The sequence below is a fragment of the Sus scrofa genome, chromosome 1, assembly GCF_000003025.6.
Source record: "Sus scrofa isolate TJ Tabasco breed Duroc chromosome 1, Sscrofa11.1, whole genome shotgun sequence".
In the NCBI taxonomy this organism is placed as follows: domain Eukaryota; kingdom Metazoa; phylum Chordata; class Mammalia; order Artiodactyla; family Suidae; genus Sus; species Sus scrofa.
The window spans coordinates 269,828,870-269,848,148 of NC_010443.5; the positions used below are offsets into that span (position 1 = coordinate 269,828,870).

At 58.1% G+C, this 19,279-nt stretch overlaps 1 protein-coding gene across 2 annotated transcripts; it reads right to left on the reverse strand.

Annotated features, from left to right (window-relative positions):
- Positions 109-5,414, reverse strand: ASB6 (ankyrin repeat and SOCS box containing 6). 2 transcript variants are annotated; one of them, NM_001099937.2, is given in 6 exon segments: positions 870-1,638; positions 1,734-1,820; positions 2,258-2,366; positions 2,457-2,563; positions 3,964-4,145; positions 5,147-5,337. In NM_001099937.2, coding segments are annotated over 6 exon segments (1,266 nt in total). In that variant the 5' UTR covers positions 5,260-5,337; the 3' UTR covers positions 870-970.

A 19,279-nucleotide genomic window follows, 5' to 3' on the forward strand; every position in this document is an offset into this window, starting at 1 on the left:
CTACTTGACAACTGTTCTAGATGCTGCCTCTCCTCGTGCCCGCCACCCCTTCTTCCCGGCTGCCCCGGGAGCCTTTATCTTGAACTGTGGGGGTGTCACACAAGGACCTTTAAGGCCGAGAGAAATCAGTTTAATTTTATAGCATAAATATAGTTAGTTGCCTCAGCTAATCTCCAAGGCGCTTACACGATTTACAAGGACCACCTTCGTGTGACTGGCAAATAGCTGTGTGAAGGCTCAGCCCAGCGCGGAGTTCAGCTTCCAGTCTGGGTAGCGTTGCCCAGCTGATGAGCCCCTCACAAAATGGGACCCTCTGGAGAGGACGGCCCTGGTCATGCATGATTGTTTTTCAGAAGACATGGTCCCCGAAACCCCAGATTTGGCACAAAGAGCTGCCACTAGAGCGGTGGGCAGGGCGGTAGGTGACCTGGCCCCAGAGCTGTAAAGAAGCCGGCAGGAGGCAGCTCAGCTTCCTCCCTGCCCACAAGAGCACTTTTTGTTTTCTGACAGTTGCTAGAGTCAAGGGGCCAGAGGAAAGGCCCTCGGCTGGGCCGCACCCTCCAGGCCCCTCCTGCCCTGGGCTTTAGCTACGACCCCAGGCCTGCTTCCTGCAGCTCTCAGGTGGCCTGGTCTTAGAGCAACCCTGCTTCTGCAAATGCCCGGCGCTCCCCTCAAATCAAAGATTATAAACTTGTCCCAAGTCCAAACCCTGCCCCTGGTTCCATGGGTTGAGACGTGGGGCGCCACCAGGGGGAGGTGGGGGCAGTCTCCCTGGAAGATGGAAGCCTCTCCTGCTGGAGCGCCTGCGGCCACGGGGCCCCCAGCCTCCTCTGCCCAGGGGGGCCGATGCCTCGCCTCCAACCTGCACCTCCTGACAGGACCGAAGGTGCACCCCCACGACCGCCACGGTACGTAAGTCCACAGCAGGCTGACGGGGCCACCCAGAGCCTGTTCCCTGCGGTCCGAGCCGTCAGATGTCATCTTCGACGGCACCGCTGTGCTCGCTGAGGAGGTACCACTTGAGCCTGTCAGGCAGAGGTAGCGCCTTGACCTTGGTGTCCACAGGCCACGGCTGAAGGTAGAGCCGGATGTAGACGCGGCACAGGTGCTTGAGCGGCGGCGGGTAGCTCTCCAGCTGCCTCAGGGAGAAGTGAAGGGCCTGGATCTTTCCTGCCAGGCTGCCCACGGGGTGGATGTCGAAGTTTTCGGGCAGCTGGAGTTTGTGCGAGTTGGTCACCATGAGGTCCAGGACGGTCTCCGCCTTGCGCAGCAGGTCCACGTGGCTCTCGTCCTCGGCGCAGCCTGGGTGGGAGCAGAGCCGCTCGAAGATGATGTGGAAGCCGGACCAGCAGGACGCGCCGTGCAGGGAGCAGTTATAGGCGGCGCCGGACTCCAGCAGGAAGCGCAGGAGAGGGAAGTGCAGTTTGAAGCTCTTGAGGCAGATGTGGGTGAGGGACTCGTGCGCGGGGCACTCGCTGGGGTCGGCGCCGTGAGCCAGCAGCAGCCGCGTCACTTGGAAGCAGAAGCGGTTGATGAGCTGGGCCTCCTCCTTGTCCCCGCCCACCGTCTCCCCCAGCAGGAAGATGATGCAGGTGAACACCGTGTCCCCGTCTTTGGTGGTGGCCTTGACGTCGGCCCCTGGAAGAAGAGGGGGGAGAAGGCCTTAGACCCGTGTTCGGGGCGGCAGGGGGAAGCCGCGGAGGCGGCGCCGCCGCGTGCAAGGGCGGCCTCACCTCCTTCCAGCAGGAGCCGGATGTTCTCGGTGTTGTGGATCTGCACCCCGTCGCTGCTGGCCAGAGCGTGGAGCAGGGCCGTCTTCCCTGGGGACGGACAGCGAGTGAGGAGGAGCGGGGAGCCAGGAGGCCGAGGTCAGGGCGGCCCCGGAGGTGCGGGGAGACAGACGCTCAGGATCCGAAAACAAACTTTAAAGACAGCTGACATCTCAGCTACGGTGGAGGGTGACGGGTTTCCGGCCGGACTCCTCACTCACACAAAAACAGCAACAGGGGGCCGGGAGATGAGGAATTTTTGGATCCTGAGATGCCACCTGAGACCTGGCTGGGTCTCTCCCAACAGAAGGCCTGTCCCTCAGAAGCTGAGCACACACCCCCGCTCCCTCCCACACGGCCCTCGTGGGGCTGGCCGTGCCCTGCCTCTGGAGCCCCCGCCAGTCAGCAAGGGCACCAGCATGCGCCCGGCCTGCCCTCCCATGGCCCCCTGGCCCAGGCGCATCCCGCTTTTCCACGGGGGCACCTACCGTGCTTGTCGGCCGCGTTGACGTCTGCGCCGAGGTCCAGGAGGCGCTGCAGGCAGGGCAAGCGCTCGGGCTCCTCGCTGGCCAGGTCCAAGGGGCTGCTCTCATGGATCTGAGCCAGGAAAGCACAGCCAGGTTGGCCTGTGGGCTGCTCAGGACCCTACCGCCTCCCCCTTCGGAGCAGGCTGGGCCTGGCTCTTACCCGGTCCCTCCGGTTAATGTCGGCCCCGTGGCGCACCAGCAGCTCCACCATGTCAGGCTGGTTTCGCAGGACGGCGATGTGCAGAGCCGTGTAGTAGGTGACCGGGTCTGAAGGCGCAGACGCAGCCAGTCAGCCCTGCCTGCCCGACAGCACATTCTCACAGGTCCCAGCACCTCTGGGACACTGATGGAAGGAGGCCCGGGCTCCCGCCACCACCAGGGGGCAGGACACAGCTGCCCTCAGCCGGTGCTAGAGCCCAGGCTCTGGAGTCAGGCCTAGGTCTTGGGGGCCTTCTAACGGACATGGTGCTACATCTGGGCTTTGGTTTCTTCTTCTGTAAAATGGGACCCAAAACGGGTTTGCTGGGCAGAACACTCAGAGTGACAGCTCCTTCAGCCCTGCGATAAAAACCAGGTTCTCCAAGCTGGGTCTCCAAGCGACTGACTTCAGAATGCACCCCACCACCCTGGCCCCCTCAGCTACTTTTTTTTCCTTTTTTTTTTAATGGTCACTGTGATGTGGGATCTCAGTTCCAAGTCCAGGAACTGAACCCAGGCCACGGTGGTGGAAAAGCCAAATCTTGACCACTGGACTACCAGGGAAATCCCTCCCCCACCCCAGCTCTCTGAACCTCCAGGAGCCCAGCAGCCTCAGAGCCTGTCCTACGCCGGGGAGGGGGGACATCCTGGCCACATCCTGTGTCACCATGAAACCCCCCCCGTGTCGGGGGAACCTCAGTTTTTAATGATCCCAACTAGGATCCATGAGGATGAGGGTTTGATCCCTGGCCTCGCTCAGTGGGTTAGGGATCCGGCATCGCTGTGAGCTGCAGGTCGCAGACTTGGCTCAGATCCCACGTTGCTGGGGCTGTGGCATAGGCCCGCAGCTAAAGCTCTGATTTGACCTCTAGCCTGGGAACTTCCATATGCCACGGGTGCAGCCCTAAAAAGAAAAAAAAATAAATAAATAAACCCCTGTGGCTATAAGTCAGGGTCTGCAAGTCTCCTGGCTGACCTCCCCCCCCCGAAAATGGCCCCGTCTCCATCCCCCAGCACACAAGCTAGATGCCAGCATGGTTCTGCTGTGATTTATGCTTAATGTGTCTTCTCCGTTTTCCCCTCTCCCTATGACAGGAACAAAAATGCAAGATGCCTCAGAATGAGTGGCAGAAAATTACTTTTCCTTACTTAGCTCTGGGCACAGTGCCAGCAGCCACTTTTTCACATTAATGGAAGCGATTTAGCTGGGAGCTGGGAGGAGTCTGCTAAGTCAATCTCATGGTAGAAACAGCGACAAACTCGCTCTTGGACTTGAGGTGGCTAAGGGCCACTTGAAAGCCCACAAGGGGACGGGAGGCCACCCAGTGTGGCTGTCCTTGGTCACCACCCATGAAATAAATAAATGAGGCAAGTAGCTCCTGAGAAAAGCCTGAAGGCTTGGTCGCCCATCCAGAGCAGGGCCACACTTAAGCCACCTATCACCCCAGGTCCTCTGGGCTCCAGCTGACCTTCAAAGTTGAGGTTGGCTCCATTCCGCAGGAGAACGTCAGCGGCACGGGTCAGCCCCAGCTCGGCCATCTTCAGCAGGGCGTTGCTCACGCCTTCCTGGTAGAAGGGAGAGTGGGCCTTTCTCTCCAGCAGCTCAGTGAGAACAAGGATCCGGCTCTCCTCACTCGCGACATAACTGGGTCTGGGGCAGGAGAGGGGGGACTAGTTGAGGGTGGGAACAGCTGTGGGACCAGCTGGCTGGGCACCCTGTGGGTGGGTGGCCTTTGGTCTCCTGATGTCATTCCCCCCGTCTCCCCCCAAATCACTCCCCCAAGGCAGGGCAGAAAGTCTCTTCAGAAAAGGTCTGTGGCAGAGAGAGGGCCAAGCTGGATCCTTCTACTGGAGCAGATGCCTCGGGTTTACCAAGAAAGGACAGGGGTTGTCTTCGGCCTCCTTCCATGTTGCCCAGAGAATCTGGCCCCTGGCATGGATACAAAGCCTCATACACCTGGACTGTTGGCACTGAAGGGAACCCTTGTGGCCAAGAGTGAGAACCAGACACTGCGGGACCAGCCCAGGGCAGTCAGCAGACTTCCTGCCTGCTCACACCCAAAGTCAGTCAGCCTCCCCGTCTTCCAAAGGCTGAGAGCAGCAAAGCCTTCTGCACCTTTGCCCCAACCCACCCAGCTTCCCCGCCAATTCCAGCTGATCCCAGAAACAGACACCTGATCCCTCTTTCCTCTGTTCCACCTAAGGCATTAAACACTTTACTAACGATTGTCAGTCTCTCTTTTCTGGAGCATAAGCATCGTGAAGGCTGGGAGTTTGTTTAGCTCACTGATGTACCGCAAACGATTCACTTTCTAACACCCTTCCCAGAGATTCACGGATAGACCCGCGCCTGGATGTACAATTGCAAACTCGGCTACAGAAAGCTCACTTCGCACTGCTCACAGATGCCACCCGGCTGCCCTGCAACTCCAGGTGGAGGGCACATGACAGGCAGGGTGCAGGGTGGGGCCCTGAGGCGAAGGCCCTGCAAACACCGCACCCTCCAGCCCTCCGGGCGCTGGCCCGGAGCACCCTTCCCCCAGCGCGTCTCGGTCTCATCTGTTAGGTGGGGACACCGCCCGCCCCGCCATGTTTGTCGTGACAATGAAGGGGGAGCAGTGCCGAGTCGGAGGGGGGCAGGGAGCGAGTTACCCGTCCAGGGGTTCCTGCCGCTCAGGGTCCTGGATCCCCAAGGAGCCCAGAATCGCGTCCACCAGCGGCTGGTACTCGAAGATGATCCTCCGGAAGCCGTGCAGGAACGGCATTGCGGCGGCCGCACCCTCCGCTGAGGCCGAGACGCCGACTGCGAGCGTTCCGGCAGCCGCGGTCTTGGCCAGGTTTGGCCACTACTGGTCCAGTCCCCGAACCCGGCCTCATACACAGCCCAACCCGCTGCTCCGCGCCGGAAGTGACTCTCGCACTTGCACTTCCGGTCCCTCCGGCCCAGGAAAGAGAGTCGGGGTGACAGCGCCCTCTGCCGTCCGGGAGGACCGAGCGCCTTCGGGAGCGCGATTTGGGGGTATCTTGTGCGGCGGGGGTCCCTGGAGAATGGAGGGCGCCGACCTGCAGTCCACCGGGATCCCAGCCCTTCGCTGGCCCGCCCTTTCCCGGTCCGGCCTGGCTCCACCCTGCGATCCCGCCCGCGGCCGCTGGGCGCCGTCCGAACTCCGCCCGTTGCGCACAGCGGCCGGACCCCTGCCCAACTCTCTGCGGCAGTGGAGGGGTCTCGAACTCCAGGTGTCCCCTGGCCCCCCTGAGCTTGGGTCAGACCGCGGCTTGGCCTGGCTCTTGCCCCCCCCCCCCCCCCGCCCCCGCCGACTGGACCACATCCACCCTGACGGGCGATGGGGCAATTCCTTAGCCTCTGTCCCCTGGAAGCTCCTCTCCCTGCCAGCTGGGGGCTTCTTCCCCTTTCTCTGCCTTGATGGACTCAATGAACTTTAATTTCTTCATCTGTGAAATGGGGATAATCAAACCCATGCAAGATCCTAGACCAAGAGCTCTGTTACTGTGGGTGGAAGTGTAGCCTAGCAGGAAGGGGACCGGGCCTGGGGTACTTTTCTGGAGTTTAGGTATCTACCCCTGGGCCTCACATTTAACCTCTGCAACCTCGAGGCCCACAGGGGAGCCCTGATGACTTCACTTTTGTCCCCCCTGCTTTTTAGGGCTGCACCCGCAGGTTCTCAGGCTAGGGGTCAAATTGGAGCAGGCCTACACCACAGCCACAGCAACTCCAGACCCAAGCCGTGTCTGTGACCTACACCACAGCTCACGGTGATGCTAGATCCGTAACCCACGGAGTGAGGCCAGGGATCAAACCCACAACCTCATGCTTCCTAGTCGGATTCGTTTTCCACTGGGCCACAACGGGAACGCCCCTGATGACCTCATGATTCTGGAAAGCCCGTTATGAAGAGGTGTGCCAGTCCCAGCCGTTCACATGGCAGCTTGGGTCTCACCAGCCCCCACCCCTTCCCATGTGGACTCAGGAGCCTCTCCTGTCCAGCACCTGCCAGAGACCAGAGCTGTTGAGGAAAGTAGAAAACGTTTAGAGACAAGTTTAAAGCCAACCGCATGTGTCTATGATTAAACATAAAAAATGAGTAGAAAAGGGCTCCCCTGCCCCCAAGAGCCGAACAGTCTTAGCAAGAAAGCCCAATCCAAAGCGTCCTCAGTCCGGCTATGGGGACCGAACAGGGGCTGGATAATTGCTCACTGCACTTATGATTCCGTTTATAAGGTTGTTGTGCGGATCAGGTGACAAGCTATTAAAAATCCCCATCAGGCCTTAGAAGCCCTCCTTTTGTCCCTCCATCCCACTGCCTAAGGAGCAAGGAAGAGGAGTAGGGCAGCCCAGGTTAGGTTCGCCAGGAGACCACAGCATCCCTGGTTCCCAGCACACTTCATTTTTTTTTTTTTTTCTTTGCCTTTTAGGGCATAAGGAAGTTCCCAGGCTAGGGGTTGAATCAGAGCTACAGCTGCCAGGCTACACCCCAGCTCGCAGCAGTGCCAGATCCTTAACCCACTGCCCACTGCCCACTGAGCAAGGCCAGGGATTGAACCTGCATCCTCTTGGATACTAATCGGATTCGTTACTGCTGAGCCACGATGGGAACTCCTGCCCTGGTTCTTGATCCTGGAAGTCTCTTCTCCTGGAGTGAAATTGGGAGACTGCTCACACAGAGATGGAGAATTTCCAGCTTGTCCTGTAAAACCAGGCGATCCGACACCCGGGCCCATATTCCCGTCTGGCAATGAAGCGCATCTGGAGGTGGCATTTGCTCCAATGTGCCTCAGTCTCCCCAGGTGTTACCCTGGGGGGTCGGGGAATGTCTGCTCCCATTTGAAGGGTCCACCCTCCACCCTCCAATTGGTCAAGGCTCTGAAGGGCACAGCAGCCCCCAGACGACCTAAAGGTGTCACAGCCCTATTTGATCCTGGGTGACTTGCTCCACGGCGCAGGGCTGAGAGGCCTGGTAAAGGGAAAAGCGTGTGTCAGTAGCTAGATGGGGTCTGTGGCAGAACTGGGGTTGGGGGAAGGTTCTGGCAGCCCCAGGTACTGCTGGGCTTTTGGTGACATCACCCCCCAATCTCTGCCCACCTGTCTTTTTTTTTTTTTTTTTAAAGACTGCCCCTGAGGCATATGAAAGTTCCCAGGCTAGGGGTCGAATCAGAGTTGCAGCTGCCTGTCTAAGCCACAGCCATGGCAACCCCGGATCCAAGCCGCATCTGTGAACTATACAGCAGTTTGCGTCAACAGTGGAATCTTAACCCGCTGAGCAAGGCCAGGTATTGAACCTGCATCCTCATGGATACTAGTCGGGTATCCGGGTATGCGGGTTTTTCTTAACCCGCAGGGCCACCCAGGGAATTCCTGCCTACCCCTGTCTTCCAGTGGCTTTCTTCCCTGTGTCTGTGTCTCTGTCCTAATCTCCCTGTCCTCTCTAAATAGCACCAGTCACTGGGTTTGGGACCCACCCTAATCCAGAATGAACTCACTTTTTTGTTTTCTTTGTCGGCCGCCCCAAGGCCTGTGGCGTTCCCAGACCAGAGATGAAACCTGAGCTATGCTTTCAACCTGCGCCACAGCTGCAGCAACACCAGCGCCTTTAACCCACTGCGCCTGGCCGGGGCTCGAACCTGCGTCCTGGTGCTCCACCACCAATCCTGTTGTGCCACAGCGGGAACTCCTGGACTCATCTTACGTTGACTACCTTTGCAAAAACTCTATTTCCAGATAAGATCACGGGTGTAGGTTTCAAGGGGTTAGGATTTGAATGTGTCTCTTTGGTGGACACAATAACGCTGCTTCAGTGGGTGACCCCAGGCTGGCCCTTCTGATCTCTGGGCCTCACCCAGAGTTTCCCCACCTGTAACCTGAAGGCCCTTCAGCTCTGAGAGTCCTGGAGTCAATAAAGAGGTCTTTGGTGTCACCGACGGTCTCTGGCAACAAGAGAACTATCATTGGTGCTTAGGACAGTGACAATCACGAGTTAACCTGACATACTGAGCCCTTTCGATGTGCCAGGCCCTGTGCGAAACGCTTGACATACTGCTCTTCATACACCCTGCTAAGCCGATGATGGTGTTAACACCTTTTCTTCAAACAAGAAACCTGAGGCTCAGAGAGGTTTGGGTACCGGCCCAACGTTGCACAGCTAGGCTGGAATTGTAACCCCAGTTTGGGGGACTCTTCCATGTACCTGGCCTCCAGGGCTCAAGTGCCTCGCAGCTTCTCCGGCTCTGGCCCTGGGAGGGTCCGGGCATGCCGCAGAGAGGAGCTGGCCCCTGCTCTGTCACAGCCCTTGGGCACCACACAGTGGAGCAGCCCTGCCGCCAGCCCGTCGCCCAGGCTCCTATCTTTAGAAAGCTCTGTGACCCATGACCTCCTTCCCGTCAGTAAGGGCAACCCCTGTTTCCTCCATCTGCCTCCCATTAAGGCTCTGTCGTCAGAGGCTCTCATTTCAGCTCTGAACCTTCTCTCTTCTTTCCCTGCTATTGCCTCTCACTGTCCTGCCAGCCCAGCCACTTCCTGCCACCCAACGCCAGCGTTCTTAGCAGGCTGGGGGGCCTGGGGCCAAGCACCCAGTGATCAGACCCTGGCAGGGTCTGTCCCTGACTCCTCCTCCCCAGGGAGTTTGGGAGTCCCTCTGACTATCCAATGCACAGAGAGGAGTAACCTTAATATATAAAGCACTTTTAAAAATCGACAAGAGGGAGTTCCCGCTGTGGTGCAATGGGTTAAGGATCCGGCACCGTCTCTGTGGTGGCCCGGGTTTGACCCCTGGCCTGGCACAGTCTAAAAAGGATCCAGCGTTGCCACAGGTGTGGCACAGGTTGCAGCTGTGGCTTGAATTCAGTCCCTGGCCTGGGAACTTCCATATGCCTGGGGTCTGGCCATTAAAAAAAAATCAACAATAAGAAGGCAAAAATACTAACAAAAAAATGGGCAGAGGACATGCATAGTGAGTCACAAAGGATGGAAAACTGTCAACAAAATGAGGAGAGACGTTTAGCCACTCCAGTGGTCCAACGCCAACAATGGTAACAGCCGACTTACAGAACTTAACCACGTGCTAGACTCTGTCCTATAGCAGCTCACCAAAGCGAGTTATAGAACAGTAGGTGCCGTCTGATCCCATTTAGGGAAAAAGCTCTTTGTGTGTGTGTGTGTGTGTGTGTGTGTGCACGCACGCACGCACCTGTGCATGAGCAGGAATAATTCTTTTTTTGTTTGTTTTTGTTTTGGTCTTTTTAGAGCTGCACCTGCGGCATATGGAAGTTCCCAGGTTGGGGGTCCAATCAAAATTGCAGCCAGTGGCCTGTACCACAGCCGCAGCCATGTGAGACCCAAGCCTCCACTGCAGCTCAGGGCATCACCAGATCCTTCACCCACTGAGTGAGGCCAGGGATTGAACCTGCATCCTGATGGATACTAGTTGGGATCTTAACCCACTGAGCCACAGTGGGAACTCCGATAGGCGTGATTATTGACGGCCCAGGCTGAGATATTAGTGGTGGGTGTTCTGGGTTCTGGATTTGGGAAACTTTGATCTTCTTTGTGTTTCTGGGTATTTCCTACCCTCTTACCAATGAATGTGACTTAACCTGAGACTCAAAATGCGAAATCAGCCAGAGGCAGGGGATCAGGCCCTGCACTTCCTCTTACATCTAGGGTCCAAGACGAGGCCATGAACGCCGGGCAAGGCCCCCGTCTGTCCACAGAGCCTTTTCTCCTGCCCCCTCTATCTGGTGACATTCTTCACAGCAGGAAGATCACCTCCCCCGAGCCCTTCCTGAACCCGCCCCCCACCCCCAGACCCCCTTTACTTCCCGCCCCAGGCCCTCGGTACCACAGGGCCCAGCCTGACCATATGAATGAGACGTTGCTAAGAGCAGCAGCCTTTGGTGGGTGGCATCTGGGCCCCACGAATTAGATTGGAAACCCAGCGCGGATGTCTCATCGACTCGTCAGAACACCCCAGGAAGGAAGTGACAGCGGGACTCCCATGGCACAGTCTGGGAGAGCGAGGCTCAGAGAGAGAGCTGACCCGCTCCAGGGCAGCCAGCCAGCCAGGGGCCAGCTGGGACCCCATCCCGGGCCTGGCCTGTCACGTCTCCCTGGAGCCCTGCCCGGCCACGGTCCCCCACGCTCTCTCCCCTTCCCACGCTTGCTCACCCGTTCCCACACTCACACACACAAAAAACACTCACACCACAGGCTCACACAGGTGCTCACACACACACACCACACACACACACATGGACTTGTGACACCACATTCATCCTTGTGAGACGTTCTCACACACAAGCACACACAAACACTTCCTCAGACACACTCATTCATACACACGCACCACACACTCAGGGCAGGGGCCGAAGGAGGGCGGTGTCACGGCCCCTCCCAGCATCCCCGCCTTCCTGGTGCCCCTCTGGACAGGAGGGGCTGGCAGCAGCCACATCTGTCCCTGGTAAGTCCCTTGAGGGGGAAATTGGGGAAAAGGCCCCCCTTTAATTTTTCTCTTTCTCTCTCTCTCTTTTTTCTTTTTGGAGTTGGCAGAGATGTTGGGAAAGCACAGCGATCTGCCCCTAAGAATAGGCTTCCTCGTCTCCTGGGTGGGGAGCCTGGTGCGTCCCAGGCCGCGAGGCACAGAGGGGCGGGGCGGGGGGGGGCTGTTTCTCCCGTGCGGTCATGGGGCCGCCGCCCTGGCCTTCTTCCTGTCCTTGTCCCTGTCTACGGCCCTCCTCAGGCTCAGCTCCCCCTCCCTCTCCTTCCCCACACCTGACCCTGCCCTGACCCCTGACCCGAGGAGGCCCAGCCTGCTTGGCCCCGCGGGCCCCAGTCTCTGTGCTGTAGGGCAGGGCCCAGTTCTCTCTTCCCGGAGGCCTGGTCCTCTGTGGGCTCAGGGGGAGCTGAGGGACTGGAAGATGCTAGGGAGGGTGGTAGGGCCTCGGCGCAGCCACGGAAAGACATTCCTGTCCCTTCCTGCTCTCCTAAGAAGCACCGAGGGACACTGGGGGGATCCGAACACCCGGGACATGTGTGTTCCCACGTGCCCCTTCCGAGAAACCTGGCCCTGCTGGCCAGAGCCCCCTGCTGGCCAGAGCCCCCTGCTCTGACCTGCCCCCCACCCATCCCACACCAGACACTTCCAGGCGGTCCTGAGTTTGGCCAGACGTGAGAGCCCAGATGGGCAAAGCCCCCAGGTGGGCAGCCCAGAGCCTCAGAGGGGATGCTGAGGGAGCTTCCCCTTTCTCGGACATCCTTGTGTGTCTGCATCAGAGGCCCCCCTTGCCTGCCCCCTCCCCGCCTCTTCCAGACAAGGTAAGTCCTTAGAGATTCAGAAGCCCAGTAGAACAGGGTGAGAAGGTACCTACAGCCTGTCTTAGCCTGGGCTGCCATGCAAAGTACCACAGGTTGGGTGCCTTAAACAACGAACACTTATTTCTCATGGCTCTGGAGGCTGGGAAGTTCAAGATGAAGATGCCAGCAAGGTCGGTTTCCTTCTGAGGCCTCTTCTCTTGGCTCGTAGGCAGCCACCATCTCCCTAAGGGGGTGTGGGGGGGTCCCCCTCAGGACCTCAGCCAACCTACCTCCCAATGGTCCCACCTTTTTTCTTTTTCTTTCTTGGCTGCCCCGTGGCATATGGAGTCCCCGGGCCAGGGATCAGATCTGAGCGGCACTTGGCACCTATGGCACTTGACATTGATCCTTAATCCAGTTGCCAGGCTGGGGATCGAACCTGCATCCCCGCATTCCAGAGACACTGCCGATCCCGCTGCGCCACCGCGGGAACTCCAGTCCCACCATTGAATGCCATCCCATTGGAGGAAGGGCTTCAGCATCTGAATTTGAGGGTGGGGAACACAGACATTCAGTCCACAGGAGCCCCTCAGGCCCCTCGGCTCAAGATGGGAGGGGGTCTGGGGGCTGGGCTTTGGCCTGGACCCCTCTCAGCCTCACTGTCCCATCTACAGAAGAAGCTGAGGGTCTCAAGGCTCACCTAGATTCCCTCCCACTCCACAAGTCGGGGGTCCTAGTAAGAGTGACCCGAGGAGTTCCCGGTATGGCTCATCAGTAACGAACCTGATGCAGGTTCGATCCCTGGCCTCGCTTGGTGGGTCGGAGATCTGGCATTGCCGTGAGCTGTGGTATAGGTCGCAGATGTGGCTGGGATCCCGAGTTGCTGTGGCTGTGGCGTAGACTGGCAGCTGTAGCTCCGATCGGACCCCTAGCCTGGGAACCTCCATATGCCACAGGAGTGGCCCCAAGAAGCAAAAAAGAAAAGTGACCCATAGCTTCATGTGAGGAGGGGTCCCAGGCCCCTCCCTGGGAGATCCTCTCTTCCCAAGTGCTGGTCAGCCTGCCTCTGCCTCTCTCGTCCCAGCAGGCGGATATGTGCGATCTTGGCCCAGGCCTTGCCCCCTCTGAGCCTTGGTCTGCCTCATTGCCAGACAGGCTGGGGAGGGTGCCCAAGAGGTTGGAGCCTGCCCTGCCTCTGCTGGTCTCAGAGCCCAGAATCCTGATTCCAGACTCCCCATCTGACCCCCGCTGGCGCCCACTTGGCATCGGTCCCTGGGAGGCTGGCCCAGAGGCAGATCTCAGGGGAAGGGACCAGCGGGCCCCCTCCAGCCACTGCGTGAGGCCCCGTCGGGCTCTGCCAAGGGCTGGCTCCAGAGGGCTCGGGGCCCCTGGGAAGGGGGCGCGGAGGTGGGCACAGGGCGGGGTCCTTTGTGTTCCCGGGAAAGCCATCCCACTCCACCCCCACCGGCCCTGCTTGGCCAAGCTGACGGCAGGAAGAATCCCGTCGGCCATACGTCAGGGAGACAGAGTGGGCCCGTTCGAGGAGGGGAGCCGGGAAATTTGATCATTAAGAAACCCTCCTGGCTGTCTGGGGGAATTTAATTAAATTGCTGGAGAGGGCTGTGAGAGAGGCCACATCTGGAACCAATATGTGGGCTTTGATTTTTCCCTCTTCTCTCCCTCCCTCCCTCCCTCTTCCCATCTCACTGCTGTGCAAGGGGGCACCGCGGAGCCCTGGACCACGGGTCCCTCCGAGACACAATTCCCGGCAGACGGAGAGACAGGGAGCCAAAGAGACACAGCCGGGCACGTGATGGCTGAACATTGAGACAGGCAGGGGTGCGAGAGCCACGAAGGCACGGCGGGGGATGGTGGCGGTGCCGTGGGGGTTGGCGCGGAGTGTCGCTGTGTCAAGAGGTAAAGGTCTACTTCCCAGAACAAGAGAGAAAGTTCCAGAGGATGCCAGAAATCAACACGCCCGCCCGGGGCCAGGGTCCCTTGGGCCGCCCAGGGCCTTGACCGAGTCTCTGCCCTGCTTGAAACACATGCACTGTCCAGGGCGAATCGTCTGGACACCCCTGGGGTAGAGATGCTGGTTTTAGCCCTGTTCACAGATGAGGGGAAGTGACTTGCCCAAGGTCACAGAGCACGCATGTGACAACGTGGGGATTTGACCCCAGGCCTGTCTGGGTACCATCTAGCTGTGCTGGGTGGGTCACTGTGAATGCAATCGCCTGGCTGGGCTAGGCTCTAGGGAGGCGAGGCTCTCCTGGGCAGGAGGGGCTGAGAGAGGAGGTGGGGACAGAGGCCTTGGTGTCTCTGGCACCTGTGGACCAGGACCCTTCAGGCCCAGGCTGCAGCCCCGAGCTGGGCCAGAGCAGGCGCTCATGGGCATGGGAATGGTGGGGGAGGGGGCGGCTCCCCAGCCTTGACCCCTGTGGCTGAGCCACCTGTTGCCACTGGCCTGGTCCCCTTCCAGCCAGCTCCTTGGGGTCGCCAAGCTTACCATCTCCCCACTGCAAGGTGCCAGAATCCCCAGGCCCCAAAAGGCTCCCAAGGGGAGGAACTGGTCTCCACTCTGGGCAAAGCAGCCTCCAGATTAATCCCTTTCTCCCCTAAAACCTATCCCCTGCCCTCCAGCCTGCAAGCTCTTCCCACCCCACCTGAGGACTGAGGTTCAGCCCTGAGTTCAATGTCCATCTTCTCTCTTGCTCCGCAGGCTGTGAGCCAGCTCCAGCCTGGTCCCCACCGTAGCCCCAGGCCCGGCGGCGCAGGAAGGACTGCGGTACCTCTTTGTGGAATGGATGTCCCGTGACTTTGTGCATGCAGAGCGGTTGGCAAATGGAAGCTCTTGGTTGGAGGGAACGTGAAGCACAGCGAGACCAAAAAGGATGCTGTAGGACCCCAGCCCCTCGAAACAGGTAAAGCTGGAGGTGCTGGGGTCCCTTGCATGTGGCTGGCTGCCCCGTCACCTGCGAAATCCTGCTCAAACTTCAGAAGGCAGTTTAAGGCCCCTTCCGGAGGGCAGCCCTCCCCGGGGCCCCTGCCCCAGCCCACTCCCCCGTGGAGCCCAGATCTGCTCTTCTCCACTGAGCCTGGCTGATTGGCTTCTCTACAGGACCGGACTAACTGGGTCACCACTCTCTCCTCAGCACCCTGGCCGGCTCCCAGCACTGTCAGGCATTCAGTAACAACGTGTTGATGGAAGTCCCAAGCCCTGCTGCATCGGCTGGTGAGCTGGAGCCGGGGTGGGGCTGGGGTCAAACAGGACAGGTCCTGCCCGCAGGCTCTGCTCTAGATCTGGGGGAGCGGTGACGGCGGTGACAGTGGCCGCTGTTGTAAGTGGACATGTGCTATGGGCGGGGCACCCAGCAGATGCTAAGGGTGCCCAGCAGACCCTTCTCGCAGCCTCGTGGTGACCCAGAGGGGCCTGTGTGACTCTTTTGATCCCCCCGCTGGACAGATAAATGAAGCTTTAGGGAAACTTGGAGGGGGGGGCGGTGTTGGAGAGCAGCCAGGTCGGGACTAGAACTCAGCTCTGTCTGCAGCAGGGTCTGGGGCATAACCAGGGAGCCGGATTTCCTCATGGGGCAGGAGGAAGGCCTCCAGAACCCCAAGGGGCCGGCGCTGAGCCGCAGGAGGCAGCGAGGGCGGAAAGGCAGAGGACCAGAGGCCAAGGGGCTATAGAAGATGTGGGTGCTGAGATGGGGTGGGGGCGGGGCACACGGTGCCTCGGTCAAGGTCGCACCACGAAGGGAGGAAGGAAGACCAGTGGCAGCCGAAAGAGCCAGACTGCGGGGCCGTCCACACGCCCCGCTAATCCGAAACAAACCAAGAGGGAGCCGCGGGGTCCCCCTTGGAGGCCCTGACAGGGTGATGATATACAGAGTTTTAAATAAATGTATCTCATTAGGGACGCGTTGTCTGGCGAGAGAAAAATGATGCTTTTCCCCACCCCGGCTTCCCAGCCCTCCCCCTAAAGGAAAAAAAAAAAAAGAGCAAAAGGGGGGGGGGGAATCCAATGCTCCAGCTAAAAAGGAAATTGCATTAATACAGATTGTTTTATTTAAAAAACCTTGACCTCCACTTCAAAAAAAGCCATTAGACATTCTCCTTCTCAAAGGCCGCCAGAGCGATTACGGGGAGGCCGGTTCATTTCTCAATGACTTACTGTTGCTGGCTGCTCGGGGAGATGTGTGAGGAGCGCGAGTAATTTAAGGCTCCCTGCAGAAAGGTGTGTAAATCTTTGTATGTCTAAAGAAACTTTACCAGACCTCGAAGCCCAAGGAAAAGAAACCGGCAAGAGGCACACCCCCTCCGCCCCCTCCTTTTTTTCCTGTTTCTTTCCTTTGCAACGCCCATCTCTTTGATCGTAAAAATGGTCATATTTCACCCCCAAAATATCAGCAATCAGCGAACTAAGGAAGTGGCAGCCCGTGGGGAGTTTCACCGCCGATTAGGCCCTTGGTTTAATTATTTAACGCCTGCCTGGATTGGGCAGACTGTGAACACACGCTCCTGGCGAGGGTTCAAGTGTAAGTTATAAATAATAATAACTATTATATCCCCAATTAAGCCGGGGAGCTGAAAGCCTCGGCCCCAGCCTTCAGCCCCGCCTGGTCCTCGACTGCCCGCCCCCATGATGCTCAGCCCCGCACTGAGTGTGGCTAAGAGCCTCCTAGCGCCCCTCGGCTTCACCTGCAAGATGTTGCAGGGCCGAAGGGTGGAAGCCCTTGTGACGGCTCAGGCGTCCCCTGGGCCTAGACCAGGCCTCCCGGTGCCTGACATCCTTCCCCTGACTCTTGGGGAGGGGCAGTTAGTTCGCTGAGAGAGAATTCTGGAAAGCTGGGGAGTGAGGCGGGTCCCAAAGTTGGTCCTTTCCCCTCTGAGCCTCAGTTTCTTCACCTGGAACAGAAAGCAGTTGCCCAACCAGGGAGTCACATCAGTCCCCAGAGCCCAAAGCCCACGGCTTGGAAGGTGTCTCTGTCGGAACAGGGTGCCTGGCCCAGCCGAGTGCGCTGGCTGCTGAGCTTGGACCACATGCAGCATCTCCTCAGAGAATCCCACTAGGTCTCTGGCCTGGCGCTCACCCAAAAGGCCCCGTATACAGTAGGTGCTCAATAAATCACTGTGGAAGGAGGAGTTGTTCAGGAGTTTCCCGTGGGTGCATCTCCCTGTGAAGCCTACAGCGCCCCCCCCACCCCCAGGTCAGCAGAGGGGTTGCCACAAGTCCAAGTGTGATGTGGGCATCATGCTGCTGTGCCCACCAGGAGCCCTGCACGCAGTAGGTCTTCCATAGGAGCTTGTCATTTGGCCCCAGACCCAGATGTAGGCCTGTCCTCGGGCTCCCAGACCCACCTGAATGCCACCCTGGCACCAGCCCGGCATAGGGCACCGCACCAATCAGGCCTATCCTGGGCAGTAGGGGCTCTGACCACCAGCCATTCATCCAGTTGTTCACTGTCCAGAGAACCGGGTATGGAGCCCTACTGTGGGCCAGGTCAGGGCCTGCCTCCGTTCTCTCTTCTCCTGTTCAGGCTCCAGGCATACATAGTGAAAAGGAAAGAGGAAGTAGTTTACAGATGGGAAGCTGAGGCTCAAAGAGGGCAGTGTGCAGCCCGAAGTCACACAGCAGATTCACAGCAAGTGCACAGCAGGCTGACCTTGAATCCAGCCAAGTCTTCCCTTGAGGGTCTCTCTGCTCCCCTGGCTTTCTCAAAGCCTTTTCTCGCACCCACGGGCACCGTTTACTGAATATTTTCCACAGGCCAGGCTGGTGCTGGGCTTTTTATTTACATAAATCATTTCATTTGCTTCTCACAACTGCCCTGTGAGATAGGTGTCATTGTACCTCCAATTTACAGATGAGGAGACTCAGTGCCAGAGAGGTGAAGTGACCCAATCAATGTCACACCGCTGGAAGATGTCGAAGGCAGGGCCACCGCATCAGAGAGATTTAAAACAAAAACAGGGAGTTCCTGTTGTGGTGCAGCAGAAACAAACCTAACTAGCATCCATGAGGATGCGGGTTTGATCCCTGGCCTCACTCAGTGGGTTAAGGATCCAGCATTGCCAAGAACTGTGGCCCTAGGTTGCAGATTGCGGTTCGGAACTGTGTTATGTTGTGGCTGTGGTGCAGGCTGGCAGCTGCAGCTCGATTAACCCCTAGCCTGGAACGTTCATAGGCCGCGGGTGCCGCCCTTAAAAAAAAAAAAGGAAAAAAATTACTGTGTTAATGTCTTAACCTTAGCACTGGGGTTCCTGGCAGCCAAGGAACTGCAATGGATTGTCCAGATCTCATTATTTGCTGCTGCTTCTTCTTCTTTTAAAGGAGAGACCGTAATTCTTCAAGGGAAACAAGGAACTTCCTAGCCCCAAATTCTCACAGGACAACCTGTCATGCTGTCTAGGACCTGCCAAACTTACCAGGAGACAGAACTTAAGCCTCTGTGTCTTGGTGTCCCCTCCTGTCAAGGGAGTTGTGAGGATGCTTTGAGACAAAATGGTTCAGTACATCACCGGCTGTACAGTCCAGCTCTTTCTTTGTTTTTTTTTAGGGCTGCACATGTGCCATATGGAGGTTCCCAGGCTAGGGGTCCCATCGGAGCTGCAGCTGCCAGCCTACGCCACAGCCACAGCAACGCAGGATCAGAGCCACATCTGCGACCTACACCACAGCTCATGGCAACACCGGATCCATAACCCACTGAGCAGGCCAGGTATCGAACCCACGTCCTCATGGATACCGGTCGGGTTCATTTCTGCTGAGCCACAACGGGAACTCCCAGTCCCCCTCATTCACGTGAGCCATTGCTATGACGGAGCGTATCTTCGGATTTTCAGGTACAGCAGAAACACCACTCAAAGGGTTATAGTATTTTAACTCTTGCCAAGTGCAGAGAACCGGTCACTTCAGCAGGAGCCCCTGGCTAGGAGGCCTCAGGAAGGAAACTGAGGCTGGGAAAAACTGGGACAGTGAGCTGAGGCAGGGAGCCAGATACCCTGCCCTGTAGGGCTTGGCTCCGCTTCCCACAGGGTGGACCGGGGTCTGGGGTGAGCAGGGAGCCCTGCTGTGATAGCAGCCTGACACAATATTTACAGAACCCTGTGATCTGTCACGGTCACGCCTGGTCACATCTGAGTCACATCGGGCTGCGGTGTTTATGATTCCCCAGACATGCAGCCATGAACAGTTCGGCCTGTGAGCCTCTGTGTGCTGCCTCTGCTAAACTGTGTCCTTCGGAAGAGGCTCTCGGGTATGGGGCCATGGGGGCTGATCGCATGAACTGAAGAGCTGCAGGATTCCACCTCATCCTTGCCCTGTTTCCCCATCTATGAAATGGGCTCGATTCTTTAGTGACTGACAGTTAAGTGTCTTGCTGAGGTTGTTATGGCGAAAGAACGACCTGATTATAACTCCATAAGAAACAGAACCATTCCAGCAGAAAAATGCGGAGTGAACACACACAGACATTTTGCAA